Source organism: Jaculus jaculus, chromosome 11 (assembly GCF_020740685.1).
Source record: "Jaculus jaculus isolate mJacJac1 chromosome 11, mJacJac1.mat.Y.cur, whole genome shotgun sequence".
Classification (NCBI taxonomy): Eukaryota; Metazoa; Chordata; class Mammalia; order Rodentia; family Dipodidae; genus Jaculus; species Jaculus jaculus.
In genome coordinates, this window is record NC_059112.1 from 14809571 (window position 1) to 14834041 (window position 24471).

General features: G+C 45.4%; 1 protein-coding gene across 3 annotated transcripts in view; it reads right to left on the bottom strand.

Moving 5' to 3' along the window:
- Positions 1-1781: 1781 nt before the first annotated feature.
- The window catches only part of Pdgfra (platelet derived growth factor receptor alpha), a 58600-nt gene continuing 35910 nt past the window's right edge, over positions 1782-24471 (bottom strand). For all 3 annotated transcript variants that reach the window (XM_045161702.1, XM_045161704.1, XM_045161703.1), the window contains exons 17-23: positions 20576-20691; positions 20039-20161; positions 17644-17755; positions 14800-14899; positions 14580-14685; positions 11037-11296; positions 1782-4867 (exon numbers count right to left, since the gene is read on the bottom strand). In XM_045161702.1, the coding sequence (XP_045017637.1) occupies positions 4720-4867; positions 11037-11296; positions 14580-14685; positions 14800-14899; positions 17644-17755; positions 20039-20161; positions 20576-20691 (965 nt within the window). In that variant the 3' untranslated portion in view covers positions 1782-4719. The remainder of the gene's footprint in view (positions 4868-11036; positions 11297-14579; positions 14686-14799; positions 14900-17643; positions 17756-20038; positions 20162-20575; positions 20692-24471) is intronic.

Genomic DNA, 24471 nt, shown 5'->3' on the forward strand with positions numbered 1-24471 from the left:
CATGGGCTCTGGCCTTACCTTCCTAAGAGGCAGAAGTGGGGTGGGATAAAGGAGCCAGAGTCCGTGCAGATGACGCGTAGCAGGAGAATGGTCATTTGTCTGTCTGGCCAATGCTGCCTGTAGCACAGGAGTGTAGACACCACCCCCACCCCAACCTTGAGATTGTGTGCGAGCCACACCGTCTGCACCCCACGACAGCTGTGTTCATTGTGCCCCTGAGTCTGAAGTGCCTGTGGCCCACGGTGCACACATGACTGAGATGCGGCAGTGGTGCCTGGCAGCAAAGGGGCAAGCGTCACTAGTCATCAGTCCCCTGGGGTGAAGATGCACTGTAAACCAGATTTTTTTTTTAATCTACAAAGATTAATTTTAAAATGTTTTTCTTCTATTGTAGCTGATTAAAATAACATGTCTGAGGGAAAAAAAAAAATGGGAGAGCCAGGCATTGTGGTCCATGCTTTCAATTCCAGCACTTGGGAGGCAAAGGTAGGAAGATTCTGTGAATTCAAGACCATTCGGATACTACAGAGTGATTTACAGGCCAGCCAGGTGTAGAATGAGATTCTGCCTTGAAAATAATTAAGTACATGATAGGTGGATGGATGGATGGATAGGTAGATAATATATAAATAGAAGATAGATAGATAGATAGATAGATAGATAGATAGATAGATAGATAGATAGATAGATAGATAGAAAGAAGGAAAGATGAGGGCCTGGAGAAATGGCTTAGCGGTTAAGGAATTTGCCTGCAAAGTCAAAGGATCCTGGTTCAATTTTCCAGGACCCTCGTAAGCCAGATGCATAAGGGGGCACATGCATCTGGAGTTCATTTGCAGTGGCTGAAGGTTCTGGGGTCCCCATTCTCTCCCTCTCTCTTTCTCTCTATCAAATAAATAAGCCAGGCATGGTGGCACACGCCTTTAATCCCAGCACTTGGGAGGCAGAGGTAGGAGGATTGCCATGAGTTTGAGGCTACCCTGAGACTACATAGTGAATTCCAGGTCAGCCTGAACTAGAGACCCTACTTCGAAAAACCAAAGAATAAATAAATAAATAAATAGAATGAAGATGGGAATGGCTGTGAATGTATGGGGGCCAAGGGATGTATAGGAAAACCTTATGTCCCATTCAATTTTCCTGTGAACCTAAAAACCAATTGAGTAGTCTACCCAAAAACTAAAAGAAGCTAAGCATAGAGATCGATGCACTCAGGAGTCTGAGGCAATAGAATTACAAAGGTTAAGGCCAGCCTGGGATACTCAGAAAGACCCTGTCGTGGACAAACAAAAAAATCAAGTGAACAAACATCTGTGAAAATCAAATCCTACCAAGGCTGGAGAGATGGCTCAGCAGTTAAGGCTCCGGCCTGCAGTACTTAACAAGCCAGGTTCTCTTCCCCAGTACTCACATGAAGCCAGACGTATAAAGGGGTGCATGCATCTAAAGTCTGTTTAGAGTAGCAAGAGGTTGTTCTCTCTCACTCTCTCTCCACAAACAAATAAATAAGAAAATATTTTTTAAAAATAAGAGTCCTACTGAACTGTTGCTAGGAAAGGAAGTTGCATAGGAATTATGATTAAAATAGAAAACAAAACCGGGCATGGTGACGCACACCTTAATCCCAGCACTCGGGAGGCAGAGGTAGGAGGATCACGAGAGTTCAAGGCCACCCTGAGATGGCATAGTGAATTCCAGGTCACCCTGAGCTAGAGTGAGACTCTACCTCAGAAAAAAAAAAGTTAAAAAAAATAAAATAGAAAACAGCTTGAACCTCAGCATAACTTTAAATTATATATATAATATATCATTTATTGAAATATAAAGATCTTCATTTACATGTTTTAAAATAAAAACATGAACAGGGATATGTGTAACACATTTGATATTGGTAGACCCTCCCTGTGGAATTGGTTCCTCTCACACATTCATCACACCACCATGCTGGGAACATGTATTTTTTCTCTTTATTATTTCTAAAATATAAATTTTGGACATTCAAAAAGTGCAACAGTTAATGTGCCTGTGGGGAACATCACAGTTCAAAAATATAAACAAAGGCAGTGATATAGCTTGTCATAAATGTTTTCGCAGTATTCTCCAAGTCTACATAGAAATACATATATACATATTGATGTATAACATCATTTTACCTCACGTCCCTCTTCATAAAAATAGGACCATTTTGTACAGGCTCACACACCACATTTTAAAGGACATCCTTGATCATTGATAAAGCCACAAATTGCATTTCTCAGACCGGGTTTGATTGTCATCATGAAAAAAAAAAAAATAGGAAAAGATTGGCAACTATTTTTGTTGTTGTTGTTGTTGTTGAGGGGACTTTGTAGGAGGCCAGTAAGGAAATGGCTGTGGGATCCACTCAAAACACTTGGGGGAAAGCATTGTCATAGGCTGGAAACTGCTGATCAGGGAAGCTTCGCTCAGCCTTGCAACGTCACCCAACGCCCGTGACAACATCAGAATGCAATGCGATACGCAGAACGCTTGAGCTGTGATTGTAGAAACACAAATGTATTTCAAGTCTAACTGGCTCCACAGAACCTGGTCAAGGTTTCCATGGGTAATTGGCCAGTCTGGCTCAGGCTTCCCTCGTGACAAAGGAGTCTGGGAAAGGAAGGGGGCTCGTGTGGAGATGGCGTCGGTAGGTAGTCAGGCACCTTGTTATTCCCTCTGCATCTTTTAAAGCATCACCTGCCAGAAGCACATCTGGTGATTACGGTAATCAAAGTCCATGTTTCATTCATAGGGTGTCAGCAGTTTGGGTACATTGCAAAGAATGGCAATGAACCCACACCAACCAGTTTGACAGCTTGGCTGGATGTGACAATCCTCACATCTGAACCTCCAAAAAAAAAAAAAAAATCAGGAAAAACTTTTTCATCTTTTAAATCCAAATCCCCACCTGGCACGTGGGGACGGCAGCATTTCTGTGCACGCTTTTCCACAAAGAAGGGCAGGTTCAGTTTCCCCATGGAGTGGGAAGCAGTGTCAATGTTGTCTCGAACTTTCCGGAAAATGTGCCAACACCCAAGATTTTACTTTCTGAGATTGTGCTTAGCCTCAGCTAAGACGGGAAAGTTAAATTTAGGTTGGCAATTGCTAGATGGATGGCATTAAATGCCACTGACCTGAAGCCAAGACTTAAATAGTAGGTTCCCACAGGGTTGATTTCAGCCCACTTCCAAATTTCAAATTGAGCTTTGCCCATGGCAACCTTCTGTAACCTCTGCCAGTGTTTTTGAAAAGCTGACCCTCCTTTAGTCCAAACACTTGGGCGGTTCGGGTACAGAGTGAGTTTCAGGTCAGTCTAGGCTAGAATGAGACCCTACCTCAAAAAAAAAAGGACAATATATACTTTTGCATCCCTCAGATTTCATTGCTCAGTGTCTTGATTAGCATCAACCCAGGATCCAGTGATTCCAGTGGCCAGGTGACTAGCAACAAGAGAGGTTAACCCTCACCCAGCCTTCCCTTAACAGCACCCTTGTGGTCTCGGGCTTTCCAACTCCTATCTCTTTCAGGTAAGAGAGGGAAAAAAAGTTTCTGGCATTAAAAGACATCTTTAAAGTTCATCCATTTAAAATATACACAGGGTGGGATCCACCAAAATTGTCATTGGTCATGAAAAAAAAAAAAAATCTGTCCATCCTTTTTTCTTTTTTTTCCTGACTTTGTTTCCACAGGGTCACAGCATGAGAAGTCACATTGGGTCCAAGCTTATTTATGCCTTTATGTTGGACAATATTTAGGATTTGGGGGGGGGGTGCTCTTTGCTTGCCTCTAATACACTAAAACTTCAGAGGTCATTAACTGCTTTTAGTACCTTGGATTAGAGAATCTATTTAGTAAACAATTAAAACTTTGACTTTCTGGACAATGCTACTCTCTCTCTATGCTCACTAAATTCAATCCTCTAAAGCTAGCATATTTTTTACAGAGAAACATGTTATTTGATATAAATGTCAAAAAAACTGTCAAAATTATTACCTACTTAGTATGGTTTTCTTGTAAATTGTGCTTCCACTGGAGGGAAATCATGTTACATGTTACATATTTAGCATCACTGATAACAGTAGTAGTGTTATAAACGTAGATTACATAGGAAAAGGAGTTGTTGGGCTTCTGCAAGACCCGAATGGGTTAACAGGTGGGTTAGTTACCTTTTCTCTGTTCAGCACTAATCAAGCTCTAAATGTGAGGGGACCGGTACCTTTTAAGGTTCAAGTGGCTTGGCACGACACTTCCTAAGAGGATTCAACAGCAGGTGACACAGGTGTACGTGGATGGATGGAGTGGTCTCTTCAGATGTCCCGAGAGGAGAGTTGAGGCAGACACATCCTTGGCTGGGGTTATTTTACATAATTACAATGCTGGAGTCGTACGCTGCAGGACAGACGCCGTGTGCGGGGGACCTCACCAGCGCCCTGAAACTGCCAGCTCGTCCTCGGTGACCTAGCACGCCCTGGCCCCTCCGTTTGCGAACCTCCCGCGCCGCTGAGATGCCACTGATGCGCTGCGACGGGCCAGGCGGGCAGGGCTCGTGTCAAAGTCTCCATGCATTCACAGCTAGAGCCTCGCTGCTCCTTACGCATCACCCAAGTCCTCCTCTCAGCCGCTGCGTTGCGACGAAGTGGTTTTCTTCAAGGGACCCACCTTTGGATCCAGGACCTGGAAGGTGCCCTTTGAGCCTGCCAGTTACAGAAAGCTGTCCTCCACCAGGTCTGAGGAGTCTATGCCAATGTCATCCATCATGTCGATGTCCTCGATGGTCTCGTCCTCTCTCTTGATGAACGTGGAACTGCTGGAGCCCGTCTCAATGGCACTCTCTTCGGAGGTCTGCGAGCTGGCGGAGAGACAAGAGCAGAGGTCACGGCCACGGACAGTCCAACCACGCTGGTTGCATTTCCAGGGTGGCTTGCCCAAGGCAAAGGGGCTCTTTATTTTGGGGGTTCGTGCACAGACACCAAAGCCATGCATGGTGGAGCACATCCCAGCACCTGGATGAGCGAGGAGGATCACTGTGAGTTAAGAGTCAGCCTGGACCTCTATTTGGACTGGAGGTCTGCTCCATGGGAGAAAATACACCGCTGATACTGAAAACTTAAGCCAGGGGTAGCCATGAGCCTAGGGGGTGTAACATCTGCTGCTGTCTGGCTAAACGTATATACTATGCTCACTAAACTGCCCAGTAAGTACTTCGCTTAATGTTCATACCCTTATATTAATGCTACTCTCACTTTTGGCAGAGAATCTTCTCTTTTCAGATGGCAGTGACCTTGGGATGACTCCAAGGTCAAGCATCATGGTGTTGGAAAGAAGTGACCAGAGTGTTCAGTACTATAATATCTCTACCACACTTTCCAAGGCTCAGGGTCCATTGCGGAAGAGGTGGCAGAAAGAATGTAAGAGCCAAAGAAAGGGTAGGACTCCTTACAACGTGCTCCCCCAGACATTAAATGGCTTGGATATCCATGACCTCATAGTGCCTGACACTACCTACACAAGACCTTCATAAGAGGAGGAAAAGATCATGACATCAAAATAAAAGAGAGACTGATTGAGAGGCAGAGGGGATATGATGGAGAATGGAGTTTCAAAGGGGAAAGTGGGGGGAGGGAGGGTATTACCATGGGATAGTTTTTATAATCATGGAAGTTGTTTAAAAAATTTGAACAAAAGGGCTGGAGAGATGGCTTAGTGGTTAAGCGCTTGCCTGTGAAGCCTAAGGACCCCGGTTCGAGGCTCGGTTCCCCAGGACCCACGTTAGCCAGATGCACAAGGGGGCGCACGCATCTGGAGTTCGTTTGCAGAGGCTGGAAGCCCTGGCGCACCCATTCTCTCTCTCTCCCTCTATCTGTCTTTCTCTCTGTGTCTGTCGCTCTCAAAAATAAATAAATAAATAAAATAAATAATAATTAAAAAAAAATAAAAAACAGATTCAGCCTGGAACACAGAGTGAGTTCTAGGTCAGCCTGGGCTACAGGAAGACCCTGCCTCAAAATAAAAAGGGGATGCTGGAGAGATGGCATAGTGGCTAAGTTTCTTGCCTGGACTCACATACAGCCAGTTACCCAAAGTGGGCATGCATCTGGAATTTGTTTGCAGTGGCTGCAGGCTCTGGCACATCCATTCTCCCTCTCTCTCTCTCTTTCTCTCTTTCTGCCTCTTTCTCTCTGTGTTGCTCTCAACTAAATAAATTTTTTAAAATGAACAGAAAATTTAAATTTTTTTAAAAAAATAATAAAATTATATCAGTTGGGAAGTGCAGTCAGGGCAGTGGTTCCCAGTTTGTGCCCCCCACACGAGACCCTGGTCCCGGTGCCCACTTGGCTGGAAGTAACTATCCCCAAGACCTGTTATCCCTCTCCCTGGGAGCTAGACATTTCTCCTGGATCCCTGACTGTGATTGGAAGTCTGACTGAACACCTGCGTACTGACCTGACCACCCAGCCTGGACCTATGCGTACCACCCTACTGTAGATGCCATGGTATGGACTGCTGGTCCCTCCTGGGTCCTGCCATTGGCTGGCACACCCCTCTCTGCTAGTCTACCTCACTGACAGGAGGCAGCAACGAGGAGGATACAGAAACATGGGCTGGAGAGATGGCTTAGCGGTTAAGCGCTTGCCTGTGAAGCCTAACGACCCTGGTTCGAGACTCGGTTCCCCAGGACCCACGTTAGCCAGATGCACAAGGGGGCGCACGCGTCTGGAGTTCGTCTGCAGTGGCTAGAAGACCTGGCACGCCCGTTCTCAATCTCTCGCTCTCTCTCTCTCTGTCTCTTTCTCTCTCTGTCTGTCACTCTCAAATAAAGAAAGAAAGAAAGAAAGAAAGAAAGAAAGAAAGAAAGAAAGAAAGAAAGAAAGAAAGAAAGAAAGAACAGAAACAGCTAATTGCAGCTGAGGCTGTGTGACAGAATCCCTTGACTGTGCCTGTCGGCCTTCTCTGTGGGCCCTCGAGCTGACCACTGGGCATGCAACTGGTCTCAGAGTCACATCGGGTAGCCCAGTGCCCGGCTCCCAAGAAACACCACCCTTGCCCTCCAAGTCTGAGGATCACCGTTCTTTTATTTTTTTTTAACTTTTTATGCATTTATTTTATTTTTTATTTTTATTTATTTATTTTTTTGGTCTTTCAAAGTAGGGTTTCATTCTAGTTCAGGCTAACCTGGAATTCACTATGTAGTCTCAGGGTGGCCTCAAATTCACAGTGATCCTCCTACCTCTGCCTCCCGAGTGCTGGGATTAAGGGCGTGCGCCACCACACCTGGCTTTTTATGTATTTATTTGAGAGAGAGAGAGAATGGGCGCACCAGGATCTCCAGCCACTGCAAACGAATTCCAGATGCAGGTGCCACCTTGTGCATCTGGCTTATGTGGGTCCTGGGAAATTGAACCTGGATCCTTAGGCTTTGCAGGCAAGCCACCTGAACCACTAAGCCATCTCTCCAGCCTGTCTTTCACTTTTTTTTTCATTTTTCATTTTTTATAATTAACAACCTCCATGATTGTAAATAATATCCTATGGTAATTCCCTCCCTCTCTTTTTTTTTTAACATTTTTTTTTTACTTATTTATTTAACTTTTGCTCAAATCCCCTAAGACAAACAAAATAGAGATAAGATCTAAGATCTGAGTTAATTACAAAGGTAAATCAGGCAGGCCACTTTGCCCCAACTCACAATCACCAATGTATTTCCAGAATAGGTATACAAACTGTACTTTCAAAATTACATAGTGGAGAGCTGGGCATGGTGGCACCCGCCTCTAATCCCAGTACTCGGGAGGCAGAGGTAGGAGGATCGCTGTGAGTTCGAGGCCACCCTGAGACTACACAGTGAATACCAGGTCAGCCTGGACTAGAATGAAACTCTACCTCAAAAAACAAAACAAAACAAACAAAAAATTTCACGGTGGGGCTGCAGAAGTGGCTCAGAGGGTAAGGCGCTTGCCTGTAAAGCCTAATGATCTGGGTTCAATTCCCATGTAAAGCCATATGCACAAAGTGGTACATGCATCTGGAGTTTGTTTGCAGTTGGAAGAGGCCCTGACATACCCAGACCCCCGCTGTTTCTCTCCTTGTCTGCCTCTTTCTCTCTGTCTAAATAAATAAATAGGGCTGCAGGGATGGCTTAGGACCCAGCTAAAGGACCCAGGTTCAATTCCCCAGGACCCATGTTAGCCAGATGCACAAGGTGGCGCATGCGACTGGAGTTCTTTTGTAGTGGCTGGAGGCCTTGCTGCACCCATTCTCTCTTTTTCTCTCCCTGTTTCTGCCAAATAAATAAATAACAATGTCTCCTGGCAAGTAAGGGCTGTCCCCATCTTACACCTAAATTGGTTCAGAAAAGGTCACAAGCAGAAGCATCCAAAATAATGCTATATGCGTCTGCCTTTGTGATTGTAGGTAGATATTTGAATGATAGGAAGATGAAAAAACAATGGACAAAGAGGAAGAAAGAGCCATAAGCAACATCGGTCTTGACCTGCGAGCCACTAGCGGCCCCTCATCCTGTCCCCACACGGGGACAAGGCAGCAGGAGCCTGGTGCCCTGCTCCAGCCTGAGCCAGAGGTTCTCAGTGCTGTCCGCTCATCAGCTTCCCCTGGAGGTGAAGTCACGAGTCTTGGCCATGTTGGCTGCTGACAGACATCCCAAGAAAGACTACGGAGCCAGGCACGGTGACGCGTGCATCTAATCTGGACCTCAGGAGACTGAGGCAGAAATAATCCCAAATGAATGTCTAGCCTGAGCTACAAAGTGAGATCCTGTCTCAAAATAAAGAAAAAAGAGCGCTGGAGGGATGGTTAAAGCGTTTGCCTGAAAAGCCAAAGGATCCAGGTTCGATTCCCCGGGATCCACATAAGCCAGATGCACAAGGGGGTGCATGTGTCTGTAGTTCATTTGCAGTGGCTAGAGGCCCTGGTGCACCCATTCTCTCCCCTCCTCCCTTTCTCTGTCAAATAAATAAAAATAAAATACTTTAAAAAAAAAAAAAAGAAGGAATGAAGGAAACTGAGACCTTGTCTCAAAAAAAAAAAAGGAAGCAAGTGCTGGAGAGATGGCTTAGCACTTAAGACACTTGCCCAGAACCAGGACCCAGGTCTGATTCCCCAGGACTCACGCAAGCCAGATGCACAAGGTGGTGCATGCATCTGGAGTTTGTTTTCTGCAGCTAGAAATGCAACCATTCTCTCTCTGCCTCTTTCTCTCATAAATAAAAATAACTACCAAAAAAATTTCAAAGGGGAAAGTGGGGGGAGGGAGGGCATTAGCATAGGATATTGTTTACAATCATGGAAGTTGTTAATAAAAAAAATTGAAAAGAAAAAAATTAATTTTTTTAAAAAAGTAAATTGAAAAAGAATTGGGGAACTGGAGAGATGGCTTAGCAGTTAAGCATCAAGCACTTGCCTAAGGACCCCGGTTCAAGGCTTGATTCCCCAGGGCCCACATAAACCAGATGCACAAGTTGGCTTATGCATCTAGAGTTCGTTTGCAGTGGATGGAGGCCCTGGTGTGTGCGCTCGCTCTCTCTCTCTCTCTCTCTCTCTCTGCCTCTTTCTCTCTCTGTCTGTCTGTCACTCTCAAGCAAATAAATAAAAATAAACAAAAATAAAATTTAAAAAAAAGAAGCCATGTGTGGTGGTGCACACCTTTAATCCCCACACTTGGAAGGCAGAGGTAGGAGGATCACTATGAGTTCCAGGCCACCTTGAGACTACATAGTAAATTCCAGGTCAGCTTAGGCTAGAGTGAGACCCTACCTCAAAAAAAAAAAAAAAAAAAAGAAGAAGAAGTAAGTTGGGTATGGTGGCACACACCTTTCATCCCAGCACGTGGGAAGCAGAGGTAGGAGGATGGTTGTGAGTTCAAGGCCACCCTGAGACTACAGGGTCTATTCCAGGTCAACATGAAATACAGCAAGACCCTACCTCGAGCCCCTCTGTCCCAAATAAAAGAAAGTAATGAGGGAGAGAGAGAGAAAAGGAGAGAGAGGGAGGGACAGAAAGAGGGAAGAAGGGAAGGAGAGAAAAGGTTGGTATGATGTCAAATAATGCAGAGGGGCTAGGAGGAGAACCTATGGCTGTGTATGCGACCATACTGGCCACAAATTCATATGCACTGAAGGTGAGTGACAGTCACCTCCCCGCTCACTGTGCTATATAAATAGTGCATGTGACAAAAATTCTCCATAAACCTGGAAAGAATTATACTAAGTGAGGTAACCCAGGCCCAGAAAGTCAAGCGCCACATGTTCTCCCTCATATGTGGATCTTAGCTACAGATGATTGGGCTTCTGCGTGAGAAGGAAAATACTTAGTAGCAGAGGCCAGTAAGTTAAAAAGGAGACATAAAGGGAAGAGAAAGGAAGGGAGGAGGGTACTTAATAGGTTGGTATTGTATATATGTAATTACAATGATTGAGAAGGGGAGGTAATATGATGGAGAATGGAATTTCAAAGGGGAAAGTGTCAGTGGGGAGGGAGGGAATTACCATGGGATTTTTTTTAATAATCATGGAAAATGTTAATAAAAATCTAAAAATTAAAAATAAATAAATAAAAAGAAATTCTCCATAATACAAAGTTCAAAGGAAAGAACCAATCACTCTGGGAGAGACTTGTGTATCAATAGTTTGAAAATCCTTCCCAGGTGATTCCAAACTATAGTCAGGGCTGAGGACCACCACTGAGGTAAGCATCCAGTGACCCAGCCCCTCCTCACTCAATGCGGGCCGTAAGTCCATGACTCCAATAGACCACAGAGGAGTGGCTTCTGCCAACAACCCCCCCCAAAGACGCCTCCAGGAAAGTGAGCCCCTAAGGGTGAGCAGACCCTTAGGGTCTTCTGAGCAGCATTTACACAACTGCCTGGCCTCCTTGGGGGTCTCTACGTCATTCCTCCCGAGCCCACTTCGTACCCAGGACGGCGGCAGATGTTGGCAGCATGGTCCACCCCATGAGGACCGTGCGGGGGAGGGCAGGTAAGTGGAGTGGCCGCCTCTGGTTACCTGTGTCTGTTTCTCTTGCCCAAGTCTTCCTCCTCATCCTCCTCCTCCTCCTCCGGAACGGGGTCGATGTCAGGCAGAGGGATGATGTAGCCACTGTCCGCGCTCAGTCTCTGCTCGTCCAGGCCACCTTCCCAGTCCTTCGGCTCGTCGCCTTCGTTTTTGTAGGTGACACCAATGTACGCGTTGTCCGAGTCCACGCGCATGCGCGCCACAGCCGGATGGTCACTCTTCAGGAAGTCCAGATGAATCTTTTCATAACTCTGAAAGCGTCCATTTAGCACATGTCATCGGGTGTTACTGGCCTAGTTGTAATCATGAGTACAGAAGCCGAGAACTTACTGTGATTTCCCTCTGCATGTATTTCCACATAAATAACTGTAGTCAACTGTCCCCAAAAATGTATCACGTGAAAGAGGGATAGCCAATGGTAGGAGAACTTCTAGCAGATCTTACAGATACTAACTACGAACTTCTCAGACTGGAGAAATGGCTCAGCAGTTAAGGCATTTGCCGGCAAAGCCAAAGGACCCAGGTTCGATTCTCCACTACCATGTAAAGCCAGATGCATAAGGTAACACGTGTGTCTGGAGTTCATTTGCAGTGGCTAGAGGCCCTGGAGTACCCATTCTTCCTCCCTCTGCCTCTTTCTCTCTCAAATGAAGCAATAAATAAAATAAAAATATTTTTAAAAAAAAAAGGTTTTAAGGGCTGGGCTGAAGGGATGGCTTAACCGTTAAGGTGTTTGCCTACAAAGCCAAAGGACCCAGGTTCGATTCCCCAGGACCCATGTTAGCCAGATGCACATCGGGAGTTCATTTGCAGTGGCTGGGGGCCCTGGCATGCCCATTCTCTCTCTCTCTCAAATAAATAAAAATAAAAAATATTTTAAAATGTTTTTAAAGCAAAAGAGACCCTTCTCAAGTGAATGCAACCGTTTGCCTCCCATCTTCAACGCATGCCTGGAGGCTCGGCACACCGGCGCACTCGCTTCATGGTGAGGAGTCCCACTTTGAGCCCAATGTTCAACTCCTTCCTGCTCCTCAGTGTGGAGGAATCTTACCTATGATGTGAAAAGGCCTATTCTTGCTTTGTTTTGTTTTTTTTAATTAACTTTTTAGGTTAGCAAACAAAGTAGTGAACTTCCTTTTGGCATTTCCAACGTTTCGTTTTTATTTATTTTTTAGAGAGAGAGGGCACGCCAGGGCCTCTAGCCACTGCTCTGGGGACTGGGGAAGGGAACCTGGGTCCTTAGGCTTTGCAGGCCAGCACCTTAACCATTAAGCCACCTCTCCAGCTCTATTATGGCATTTTCACATCTGTGTGATTACACTTTGTTCTCGTTCATTCCCTCCCACAATTGCTCCCCACTCTGACCCCCTTCTCCCTCTGTGTGGCTATCTTCCTTCCCCAGAGTACCTCGCTTTATTCTTTCTTAACCTGTGTATCCCACTACCCCCTTTCTCTCCCCCACCACTTAAGATAGCTTCCTGTCTGCTTATCATTTCCTTTCCAGCTGTATGATCTACACAGACACACATATAAAACAGATACACACGTGACACTCATACGTAATTTTAAATTTCTGTGGTGGCAGGAGGTCCTGTCTCGCCCATACTCACTCTGTCTGCCTCTTTCTCTCAAATAAATAAATAACTGAAAAAAAAAAAAAAAAGCCTAGGAGCTAGGTGTGGTGGTTCACACCTTTAATCCCAGCACTCAAGAGGCAGAGAGGTAGGAGAATTACCATGAGTTTGAGACCACCCTGAGACTACATAATGAATTCCAGGTCAGCCTGGTCTAGAGCGAGACCCTACTAAAATGGAAAAAATAAAAATAAAAAAGCCGGACATGGTGCTGTGTGGCTGTAATCCCAGCACTTGGGAGGCAGAGGTAGAAGGATTGCCATAAGTTCGAGGCCACCCTGAGACTACACAGTGAATTCCAAGTCAGCCTAAGAGTGAGACCCTACCTTGAAAAATTTTTTTAAAGTTTTTTAAAAAGTAAAAAAGCCTAAAGTATTTAATGTCCAGCTCGAATGATGGAAGGGTTCTATGGCAACCTCCCCACGCAGCTCACAGAAGGAAGGGAAGTGTGACGTCTACAATGCCTAATCGGAATCTGAAGGGGGACATTATCACACCAGTCTGCCCGGCTTCCTTTCTCCAAGCCTTGGCAGAAAGTTGGTCTGCTCACAGCTCCTTCTTGTGTCCATGAAATTGCATTTGTTCCTTTGAACAATGCTTCCTACACCACAGAACACCAGCTGAGGCCACAGATAACGGCTGGCATGGGACTTCCATCAGCTGGTAAAAGCCAATTTCACAAGGATTGAAATGCATTCACATCAGATTTAAATGCTAGAGATGGGGCTAGAGAGATGGCTTAGTGGCTAAGGCACTAGCCTCCAAGCCAAAGGACCCAGGTTCAATTTACCAGGACCCATGAAAGCCAGATGCACAAGATGGTGCATGTGTCTGGGGTTGGTTTGCAACAGCTGGAGGCTCTAACACACCCATTCTCCCCCTCCCCCCCGCCCTTTCTCTCTCTCTCTCTAAGAAATAAGTAAAAATATTGAAGAAAATAATAATAATTTTTTAAATTGCTATAGATGATCAGAGAGTTCTAACCACACAGTAAGCTTCAATACTGAACTGTCTGTGGACTAAGGGTTCACAGGTAAGATGTAAAAAGAGTCACGCGGGAACACAAGGCTTCTCCTTCATTTTTGCAACTGAGGACCTAAGGGACACTTCCCGAAGCCCCAACTCCAGGATCAGTTGACCTGTATCCTCCTTTAAAAATGCTCCTTTTGGGCTAGAGCGGTGGCTTAGTGGTTAAGCGCTTGCCTGTGAAGCCTAAGGACCCTGGTTCAAGGCTTGATTCCCCAGGACCCACGTTAGCCAGATGCACAAGGGGGCACACGTGTTTGGAGTTCATTTGCAGTGGCTGGACCTCTCTCTCTCTCTCTCTCTGCCTTTCTGTCTCTGTCGCTCTCAAATAAACAAACAAACAAACAAAAAACTGAACAAGACCTTGGCTTCAAGTAAATATATATTTTTTAAATGCTCCTTTTGAGCCGGGAACGGTTGCACATGCCTTTAATCCTAGCACTCGGGAGGCAGAAGTAGGAGGATCGCCATGAGTTCAAGGCCACCCTGAGACTTCATAGTGAGTTCCAGGTCAACTTGGGCTAGAGTGAGACCCTACCTCAAAAAAAAAAAAAAATGCTCCTTTCTGCTTGCCTGCAAAGCCAAAGGACCCAGGTTCGATTCCCCAGTACCCACATAAAGCCAGATGCACCAGCTGGCACGTGTGTCTGGAGTTTGTTTGCAGTGAGAGAGGCCTTGGTACCTCCATTCTCTCTCCCTCCCTCTCTCTCTCTCTCTCTATGTATGTATGTATCTTCTTCTCTGTTTCTCTCAAATAAATAAATTTTTTAAGTGGTCCTCTCTGGCACAGGGCACTGCTCATTAGCATAACCAGCAGCCAATCTCTACTTCTCTGGCCCTGGACTTCCACACACTGTCACAGAGGCAAACCAACCTTCTTATATTGCCCAGGCAGCAGATTCTCCACAATCTCACTTAGGTGGTAGAAGGAGGGTCTCTTCTCAGGCTCACTGTTCCAGCACTGAACCATGATCTCGTAGCTGGAGGGTGGAGAGCTCAGAGTGAACGTGGGGCAGCATACCCGTACCCACCACCCACACACCCGAGGACAGGGGCATGGCCCGCGGGCGGGGCGGGGCAGGGTGGGAGCTCACACTTCACTGGTGGCGTGGTCAGGCTTGGCCATCCGGTACCCACTCTTGATCTTATTGTAGAAAGTAGAATCTACCATCATGCCAGGGTATGGTGTGCCACCTAAGAGGCAAAAAAAAAAAAAGACAACCAGGTGACAAAGTGTTTCCACACGTATAACAAGCTGTTGGAACACTGACTGACAGAGCATTTAACCAGGAGTCTAGGTGGTTCAAGTCTAGGCACCTTAGCGAGAAAGCACACATCTTTAGACAAAAGCTTTCATGTGGGGCTCAGTATTTCTCATACTGGATATACATATACAAACTCAAAAAGCATAGAGGGTGGCTGGAGAGATGGCTTAGCGGTTAAGCGCTTGCCTGTGAAGCCTAAGGACCCTGGTTCGAGGCTCGGTTTCCCAGGACCCACGTTAGCTAGATGCACAAGGGGGCGCACACGTCCGGAGTTCATTTGCAGTGGCTGGAGGACCTGGTGCGCCCATTCTCTCTCTCTCTTTCTATTTATCTGCCTCTTTCTCTCTCTGTCTGTTGCTCTCAAATAAATAATTTTTTTTAAAAAAAAAGCACAGAGGGAGCTATGGAGATGGCGAAATATATGATGGGGAAATTGGAAGATGGCTCAGTGGTTAAGGGCACTTGCTTACAAAGCCTGACGGCCTAGGTTCGATTCCCCAGTACCCACATAAAGCCAGATGCACAAAGTGGCGCCTGCATCTGGAGTTCATTTGCAGTGGCTGGAGGCCCTATATGTCCATCCTCTCCCTCCTCTCTCATTCACAAAGAAATATTATTTTTTAATTTTTTTAAATTATTTATTTATTTATTTATTTGAGAGCGACAGACACAGAGAGAAAGACAGATAGAGGGAGAGAGAGAGAATGGGCACGCCAGGGCTTCCAGCCTCTGCAAATGAACTCCAGACACGTGCTCCCCCTTGTGTATCTGGCTAACGTGGGACCTGGGGAACCGAGCCTTGAACCGGGGTCCTTAGGCTTCACAGGCAAGCACTTAACCGCTAAGCCGTCTCTCCAGCCCACAAAGAAATACTTTTAAAAGCAGGGAGGAATTCTAAATCATCAAGGCAAGAAAGGCATTTTTACCAGAAGTATTAAAATAGCTGTAGCAGTTAGTTGTCAAAGCTAGGGCCTGATATATCTATAAGGAAGTGCAAGACTTCCTTAAACCACCAACTCCAATGAGCCATGGTTCCCCTCCACAGAGGGAGACTGAGGGTAGAGAAAGGAGGCCAGGGAGACTCAATAGATATACTTGGGAATATAGCCAAGGCCAGTCAAATTCAGTCCCTTCCCTGAAGCTTCCAGAACTACTCCAAGACTCCTTTCTCCTTTCTTTGGACTTATATTACAGTTCACTGGACTGACATCTGTGGGAGTCTTTTTAAAAAATAATAATAATAATTTATTTATTTATTTATTTGAAAGAGAGAGAGAGAGGCAGAGAGAAAGAGAGAATGGGTATGCCAGGGCAAACTAACTCCAGACCCATGTGCCACCTTGCGCATCTGGCTTATATGGGTCCTGAGGAATTGAACCAGGGTCCTTCGGCTTCACAGGCAAATGTCTTAACTGCTAAGCTATTCCCCCAGCCCTCTTTTTTTTCTTAATTTCACAAAAGGAGAGAGTATAGGCATGATGGGACCTCCTGCTGTGCCACTTTGTGCATCTGGCTTTGTGTGAGTACTAGGGAATTGAACCCAGACCATTGGGCTTTATAGCAAGTGCCTTTAACCACTAAGCTATCTCCCCAGCTCCTCTGTGTAAGTATTCTTTCCCCACTTCAACCATCCAGGTCACAAGTATGCCTCATCCTTCTCTTAGGACAGTCACCAGGCAGCGTGACCACCTGCCTTGTTTGGGCTCTGGTGACTGACCAACCAGAGGCCCCAGAGGTTTTGCCCCTCCAGAGTGATGGCCAAAAGGGGAAGCCATACTTTTCACCTGAGGTTTACCCCATCAAGTGAAGGAGTAAAGGAGGGGAATTGTTACTGGTTGAACCCAGAGTCCAGGATGAAAAGGCAGACACAGGGCTGGAGAGATGGCTTAGTGGTTAAGGCATTTGCCTGCAAAGCCAAAGGATCCCAGTTCCACTCTCCAGGACCCACGATAGCCAGATGCACAAGGGGGCGCATGCGTCTGGAGTTCGTTTGCAATGGCTTGAGGGCCTGGTGCATCCATTCTCTCTCTTTCTCTCTCAAATAAATGAAATATGTATATTATATATATATATATATATATATATATACACATATATGTATATATTTAATGTTCCTTTAAACTTATTTTATTTTATTTATTTATTAGAGAGTGAGAGAGAGATGGGTGTGCTAGGGCCTTCAGCTGCCGCAGACCAACTCCAGATGCATGCGCCCCTTGTGCATCTGGCTTATGTGGGTCCTGGGGACTGGAACCTGGGTTCTTTGGCTTTGCATGCAAGTGCCTGAACCATCAAGCCATCTCACCTGCCCCAAAATATATTTCTTAAGAGTCTCATGCTCTATTGACTGAGCTAGCCGGGTGCTTAAATATAATATATTGTTAGAAAAAAATTTTAACAAGAAGGGCAGGCACAGAATAGATGTCATCAGGAGCCCTTTCAATGGGGCAAGCCAGTGTGGCAGAGCCCAAGGGAGAAGGGCCGTGGCCAGGTATAAAGAAGACACACTATCCAGAGATGTGTTCCCGTCTGCTCAGGCCTGCATGAGACAGGTGAATGCTTGGGCTTACACTGCATGTATCTCAATAGGGTCTATGTTGACACACACAAACCCCATCCCCTCCCAGTGCCATTCCAGAGCATCGCACACTAGCCGAGAGGTGAAGCCCATACCAAGAGAAAAGATCTCCCACAGCAGAATCCCGTACGACCAGACGTCGCTCAGGGTGGTGTAGAGGTTGTCAAAGATGCTCTCCGGGGCCATCCACTTCACGGGCAGGAAGGTCTGCGGGAAAGGAGGTGGGGACGTTAACTCACGGGCCCCACTCTGATGGTCTGCAGCTGCAGAAAGGGGAAGGGGTCCACCCTGGCCTATGGCTAACGTCACCACAGATCTTGCCCAGGCCATGTCTCTCACGTGTACTCTCAGAGCCTGACCCTTAGTAAGTACTGAGTGAGGAACGGGCAGTATCACAGCTTATCCCTGCCATAGGAATAATATTCAAAACACATTTAATCCTTAATTTTCCCCCTTAAAGTGTGACCACTGAATAGACCAATCCCTGTCTTCTTAAATGGAGCAAATCTGTGAGCTTAATATAATTTTAGAACCTTAAGAAATATGTTTTTTGTTTGGTTGTTTTTGTTTTTTTGTTTTTTTTTTCAGGGTAGGGTCTCACTCTAGCCTAAGCTGACCTGGAATTCACTATGTAGTCTCAGGGTGGCCTTGAACTCATGGTGATCCTCCTACCTGTGCCTCCCGAGTGCTGGGATTAATGGAGTGCACCACCATGCCCGGCTCTTTAAGAACTATGTAATAATTTCCCAGAACTACAAAAATTTCAACATTGGGATGAATTCTATATCCTCTTTAGTAAAGTTGTCCCAAAACCAGTGGAAATACTAAACTGAAACAGGAACATAGAATAGCTATACCTGAGTCTTAGTAACAGCTTAAGGGTCAAATTTGCCTTTTGAAAATCCAATACAGCCAGGCGTGGTGGTGCCTTTAATCCTGGCACTCAGGAGGCAGAGGTAGAAGAATCGCTATGAGTTCGAGGCCACCCTGAGACTACACAGTGAATTCCAGGTCAGCCTGGACCACAGTGAGACTCTACCTTGGTGGGAAAAAAAATTAAAAAAAAAAAGAAAATTTAATACAAGTGTGGTGCTTCATCTCTGGCTGTCATCTTGTTAGGATTTAGAATCACCATGGAAATATATCTCTGGTCACGTCTGTGAGGGATTTTTCTAGATCAGACTAATCGAAGTGGGAAGATCTACCTCAACTGTGGGCAGTACCTTCCTAGGGGCTGGGTTCCTAGACTGTATAAAAAGCAGAAAGAAGCTGGCGTGGTGGCACACGCCTTTAATCCCTGCACTCGTTTGGCAGAGGTAGGAGGATCACTGTGAGTTCAAAGCCAGCCTGGGACTACATAGTGAATTCCAGGTCAGCCTGAACCAGAGTGAGACCCTACATTGAAAAAAGAGAGAGAGAGAGAAAGCTAGACGAACATTCAACATTCATCCCTCTCTCCTTCCTCCTTGCTGAGGTGACAGTGTGACATTGGCTTTCCTGCTACTGCCATGCTGTCTCACCATGACGGAGCCAACTCTCCGGAACTGTAAACAGAAATAGATAGACCTTTCCTTCCATAAACTGCCTCTGTTAAGGCATTTTGTCCCAGTAACAAGAAAGGAACTGAAAGCCGGGCGTGGTGGCGCACGCCTTTAATCCCAGCACTAGGGAGGCAGAGGTAGGAGGATTGCCGTGAGTTCAAGGCCACCCTGAGATGACAGAGTTAATTCCAGGTCAGCCTGAACCAGAGTGAGACCCTACCTCAAAAAACCAAAAAAAAAAAAGGAACTGATACAAAATACTTAAAATGTGGAGACACAATCCCTTGGACATACATGTTTATACTTGCACTCACAAACATTAAAAGTCAGCATTCTCTCTGCCTCTTTCTCTCTCAAGTTAATTAATTAATTAATTAAAGAGGAGAGGGGGATGGAGAGATGCCTTAGCGGTTAAGGCATTTGCCTGCAAAGCCAAAGGACCCCCGTTTGATTCCCCAGGACCCACATAAGCCAGATGCACAAGGAGACATATGCGTCTGGAGTTCGTTTGCAGTGGCTGGAGGTCCTGACGCACCCTTTCTTTCTCTCACTCTCTCAAGTAAATAAATTAATTTAATTTAATTTAATTTAAAAGTCAGCCCTTACCGGGTGCTTCTATATGCCTGGCACTCTCTTAGGCACTTTAGGTGAATACTCTGAAGTATGGCCCCTATAGCACTTGGGAAAAGGTTGACACTATGGACAGGGAAACTGAGGCATGGAATGGACCAGAGACTTGTCCAAATGCCAGCTCTAATGTAGGATGGAGCTGGGACCAGGTCATCTAGCTATTAATAGTGGGCTTTCCCTGTTGAATCTCCTGAAGCCAATTCATGACCTCATTGAAGTCTATGGGAGAACAGGAGCCCTGAATGGCAAAGGGCAGTACTTGACTTCAGAGAGGAAAGACAGAGGGCAGGCATGCCAAGGAGGGCAGAGGGTTACATACGCTGCCTTTGGACACGTAGTTTGAATCATGCATGATGTCTCTAGCCAGGCCAAAGTCACAGATCTTCACAATTTTCCCCTGCGCCAGGAGGACGTTTCTAGCAGCCAGGTCCCGGTGGACACACTGCGCAGGGAGGGAAGAAATAACTTCTGGATCAATTCAGCCGTGGCCAGGCAGCAACACTCATGCAAGCCTGGCCACTCTCACGCTGGCACTTATAGTTGCCTGGCATGCATCGGTATGGAGAGCGTGTGCCCATCCTTCCCAAGCCCCCCAGAAGGAAAGAAAGTTCTAGAGAAAAGTAGAACATCCAATGATATCGGACCTCCAGCCCGTTTCGGGGACGGGACAAAGAAACAGGTAACTGAGAAATAACTGCTATTCCCGCTTCTCTGAGTTTTATTTTTTTTTTCAAATTTTTATTAACAACTTCCATGATTGTACTCTCTGAGTTCTTGATGGTGACATTTCCTTCCACTGTCCCCCTACTCTGAATCTGTGACTGGAGGCAAAGAGGTCTCTGCTCTTGGAACTCACGTTTTTTGAAGCCAGAAACTCCATTCCTCTGGCAACTTGGTAGGTGAAACTCAACAAATCCAACAGAGTAAGGCCTTCTGAGTTATCGTCCGAAAGGAGGTTTTTCACTTCGGAATCTGAGAAAAAGGGAAGACATGTGTTTGTGACGGCTGGAAGCATGCGACCTCATCCTCACCGTCACTCCGCTCCCCCTGGGCTGGAGCGCGGCAGGGGCTCGTCCAAAGACCACCTCCAAGAGCAGTTTCGTTCTGCCAGGGCTTCTAGACCTCACGGGGACTAGATAACCTACACCAGAGAGGTGCAGGAATAGCTTATCAGCACAGTAGCTTCCCAGCATGCATGAGGCACCTGTTTCAGTCTTAAGTACTGAAGATAAATTAATACCAAGTAGTCCTTTCCTCAAAAGAGAAATCTAGGGCCAGAGGGATGGCTTAGCAGTAAAGACGCTTGCCTGCAAAGCCAGAAGACCCAGGTTTGACTCCCCAGGACCCACGTAAGCCAGATGCGCAAGGTGGTACACGTGTGTCTGGAGTTCTGGAGTACATTTGCAGCAGCTAGAGACCCTGGTGTGCCCATTCTCTGTGTGTGTGTGTGTGTCTGTCTGTCTGTCTCTCAAATAAATAAAAATAAAGTAGAAGCCAGGCGTGGTGGCACACACCTTTCATCCCAGCACTCGGGAGGCAGAGGTAGGAGGATCGCTGTGAGTTCGAGGCCACCCTGAGACTCCATAGTGAATTCAGGTAAGCCTGGACAGCAGTGAGATCCTACCTTGAAAAACAAACAAACAAACAAAACCAACAAACAAAAATAAAGTAGTATTTTTTTTAATTATTTATTTATTTATTTATTTGAGAGCGACAGACACAGAGAGAAAGACAGATAGAGGGAGAAAGAGAATGGGTGCGCCAGGGCTTCCAGCCTCTGCAAACGAACTCCAGATGCGTGCGCCCCCTTGTGCATCTGGCTTACGTGGGACCTGGGGAACCAAGCCTCGAACTGGGGTCCTTAGGCTTCACAGGCAAGCGCTTAACCGCTAAGCCATCTCTCCAGCCCAAAAATAAAGTAGTATTTTTTTAAAAAAAAGAAAGAAATCTATACAGGTTGAGCATTCCCAGCTGGAAAAAAAAATTCTGAAATCCAAAATGCTCCAAACATCCAAAACTTATATAGCACTGACATGATGCCAAAAGTAGAAAATTCCATACCAGACTTCATGTAACATGTCATAGTCAAAACATAGGCACACTAAAATATATTGAATAAAATTACTGTTGGGCCCTGTGTATGAGGTACGTATGACACATAACTGATTTTGTGTTTAGACTTGGCACCCATCCCCAAGATACCACAAGATGTATATGCAAATACTCAAAATCTAGAAAAAAAATCCAAAACATGTTTGGTTCCAAGCATTTAGATAAGAGACACTCAGTCTGTGTAAACCCATACCTGATGTCCATGTGTATATGGATAGATACAAATGTATGTTTGCACATATAGCTTTAAAAACCAGTCTATAAAAAGGAGATATAAAGGGAAGAGAAAGGAAGAGAGGAGGGTACTTAATAGGTTGATATTGTATATATGTAAGTACAATGATTGAGATGGGGAGGTAATATGATGGAGAATGGAATTTCAAAGGGGAAAGTGTGGGGGTGGGGGAGGAAGGGAATTACCATGGGATATTTTTTTATAATCATGGAAAATGCTAACAAAAACTTAAAAAAAATAAAAAAATTTTAAAAAATGTAAAAAAAAAAAAAAAAACGGGCATGGTGACGCACGCCTTTAATCCCAGCACTCGGGAGGCAGAGGTAGGAGGATCACTGTGAGTTCGAGTTCGAGGCCACCCTGAGACTCCTTAGTGAATTCCAGGTCAACCTGGGCTAGAGGGAGACCCTACCTCAAAAAACCAAAAAAAGAAAAAAAGAAAAAAACCAAAATAAGTAAATAAATAAAAAATTAAAAAATTTAAAAAAAAAAACAGTCTAAACCAATCTTGTTCACAGGTAATTTTTTTTGTTTGCCAGATTTTTTCTTTAAAAAAAAATATTTTTTGTATAACTAAGCCTGGTGACACATGCTTTTAATCCCAACATTTGGGAGGCACAGGTAGGAGGATCATAAAGAATTTTAGGCCACCCTGAGGCTACATAGTGAATGCCAGGGGGCTAGAGCAAGATCCTACCTCCAAAAACTAAATAGATTTTATTTGAGAGAGAGAATGTGTGCCAGGGTTTCTAGCCACTGCGGGCAAACTCCAGATGCATAGACCACATTGTGCATCTGGCTTATTTGGGTACTAGGGAATCAAACCTTAGTCCTTAGGCTTCCCAGGTAAGTGCCTTAACTGCTAAGCCCGCCTTTTTTTCTTCTTGGTTAGAAATCACCTCAGACACCTTTAAAAGTTACACACACATGCACATTAAAATCTTCCACATGGGGGGGGGGGGCTGAATCTTCCACAATGAATACACACTAGGGAGATAACTGTTTAAGGCATATACTTTCAAAGCCTGCCACCCCTGGTTCAAGTCCCCAGTACCCACATAAAAGCCAGATACATAAAGTGGCATATGTGTCTAGAGTTCATTTGCAATGGCAAAAGGCCCTGGTGCACTGATTCTGTTTCTCAAATAAATAAAACTATTTAAAAACTAGTGGCACATCTGTCATGGTGGAAACCAACTGCCCTCTAATTGGACTGGAGGTCCGCTCCATGGGAGGGAGCCAATACATCCCTGATACTGAAAACTTAAAACAGGGGTACTCATAAGCCCTAGGGGTGTAATGTTTGCTGCTGTCTGGCTAAATGTATATACTATGCTTATCAAACTGCCCAGTAAGCACTTTGCTTAATGTTCATACCCTTATATTAATGCTACTCTCACTTTTGGCAGAGAATCTTCTCTTTTCAGATGGCAGTGACCTTGGGATGACTCAGGGGAATCATGGTGCTGGAAAGAAGTGACAGGAGTGCTCAGCACTGCAATATCTCTATCACACCTTCCAAGGCTCAGGGTCTATTGCGGAAGAGGTGGCAGAAAGAATGTAAGAGCCAAAGGAAGGGTAGGACTCCTTACAACGTGCTCCCCCCAGACACAAAATGGCCTGGATATCCATGACCTCACAGTGCCTGATAAGGTGCCTACACAAGACCGTCATAAGAGGAGGAAAAGATCATGACATCAAAATTAAAAGAGAGACTGATTGAGATGGGGAGTGGATATGATGGAGAATGGAGTTTCAAAGGGAAAAGTGGGGGGGAGGGAGGGTATTACCATGCGATATTTTTTATAATCATGGAAGTTGTTAATTAAAAAAAATTTTTTGAAAAGAAAAAAAAGAGCCAGACATGGTGGTGCATGCCTTCAGTCCCAGCACTTGGGAGGCTGTGGTAGGCGGATCACAGTGAGTTCAAGTTCAGCCTGGGGCTACAGAGTGAGTTCTAGGTCACAGGAGGCTAGTGTGTGACCTGCCTTGAAAAAAAGCAAAGAAAAGAAAGGAAGGAAAGAAGGAAGGAAGTGAGGGAGGGAAGGAGGGAGGGAGGGAAGAATGAATCTCAGAAAGAATGTTGTCTTTTGGTCTGCAGAGATGCCTCACCAGTTAAAGGCAGTTGATTGCAGAGCCTGTTGGCCTGGCTATACCTAGTATACCCAGTATATTTATACAGCATACAGTATAATTACCTAGTATTCACGTAAGTCAGGTGTACAAAGTGGCATATGCGTCTGTAGTTCATTTGCAATGGCAAGAGGCTCTGGTGTGCCTAACCCCACCCCCCCTCCCCCGGGCACTATCATTTCCTCTCTCTCTCTCTCTCATCCTCTTTCTCTGCACTTGCAAATAAATAAAAATACTTTTTAGCCAAACATGGTAAAACACGCCTTTAATCC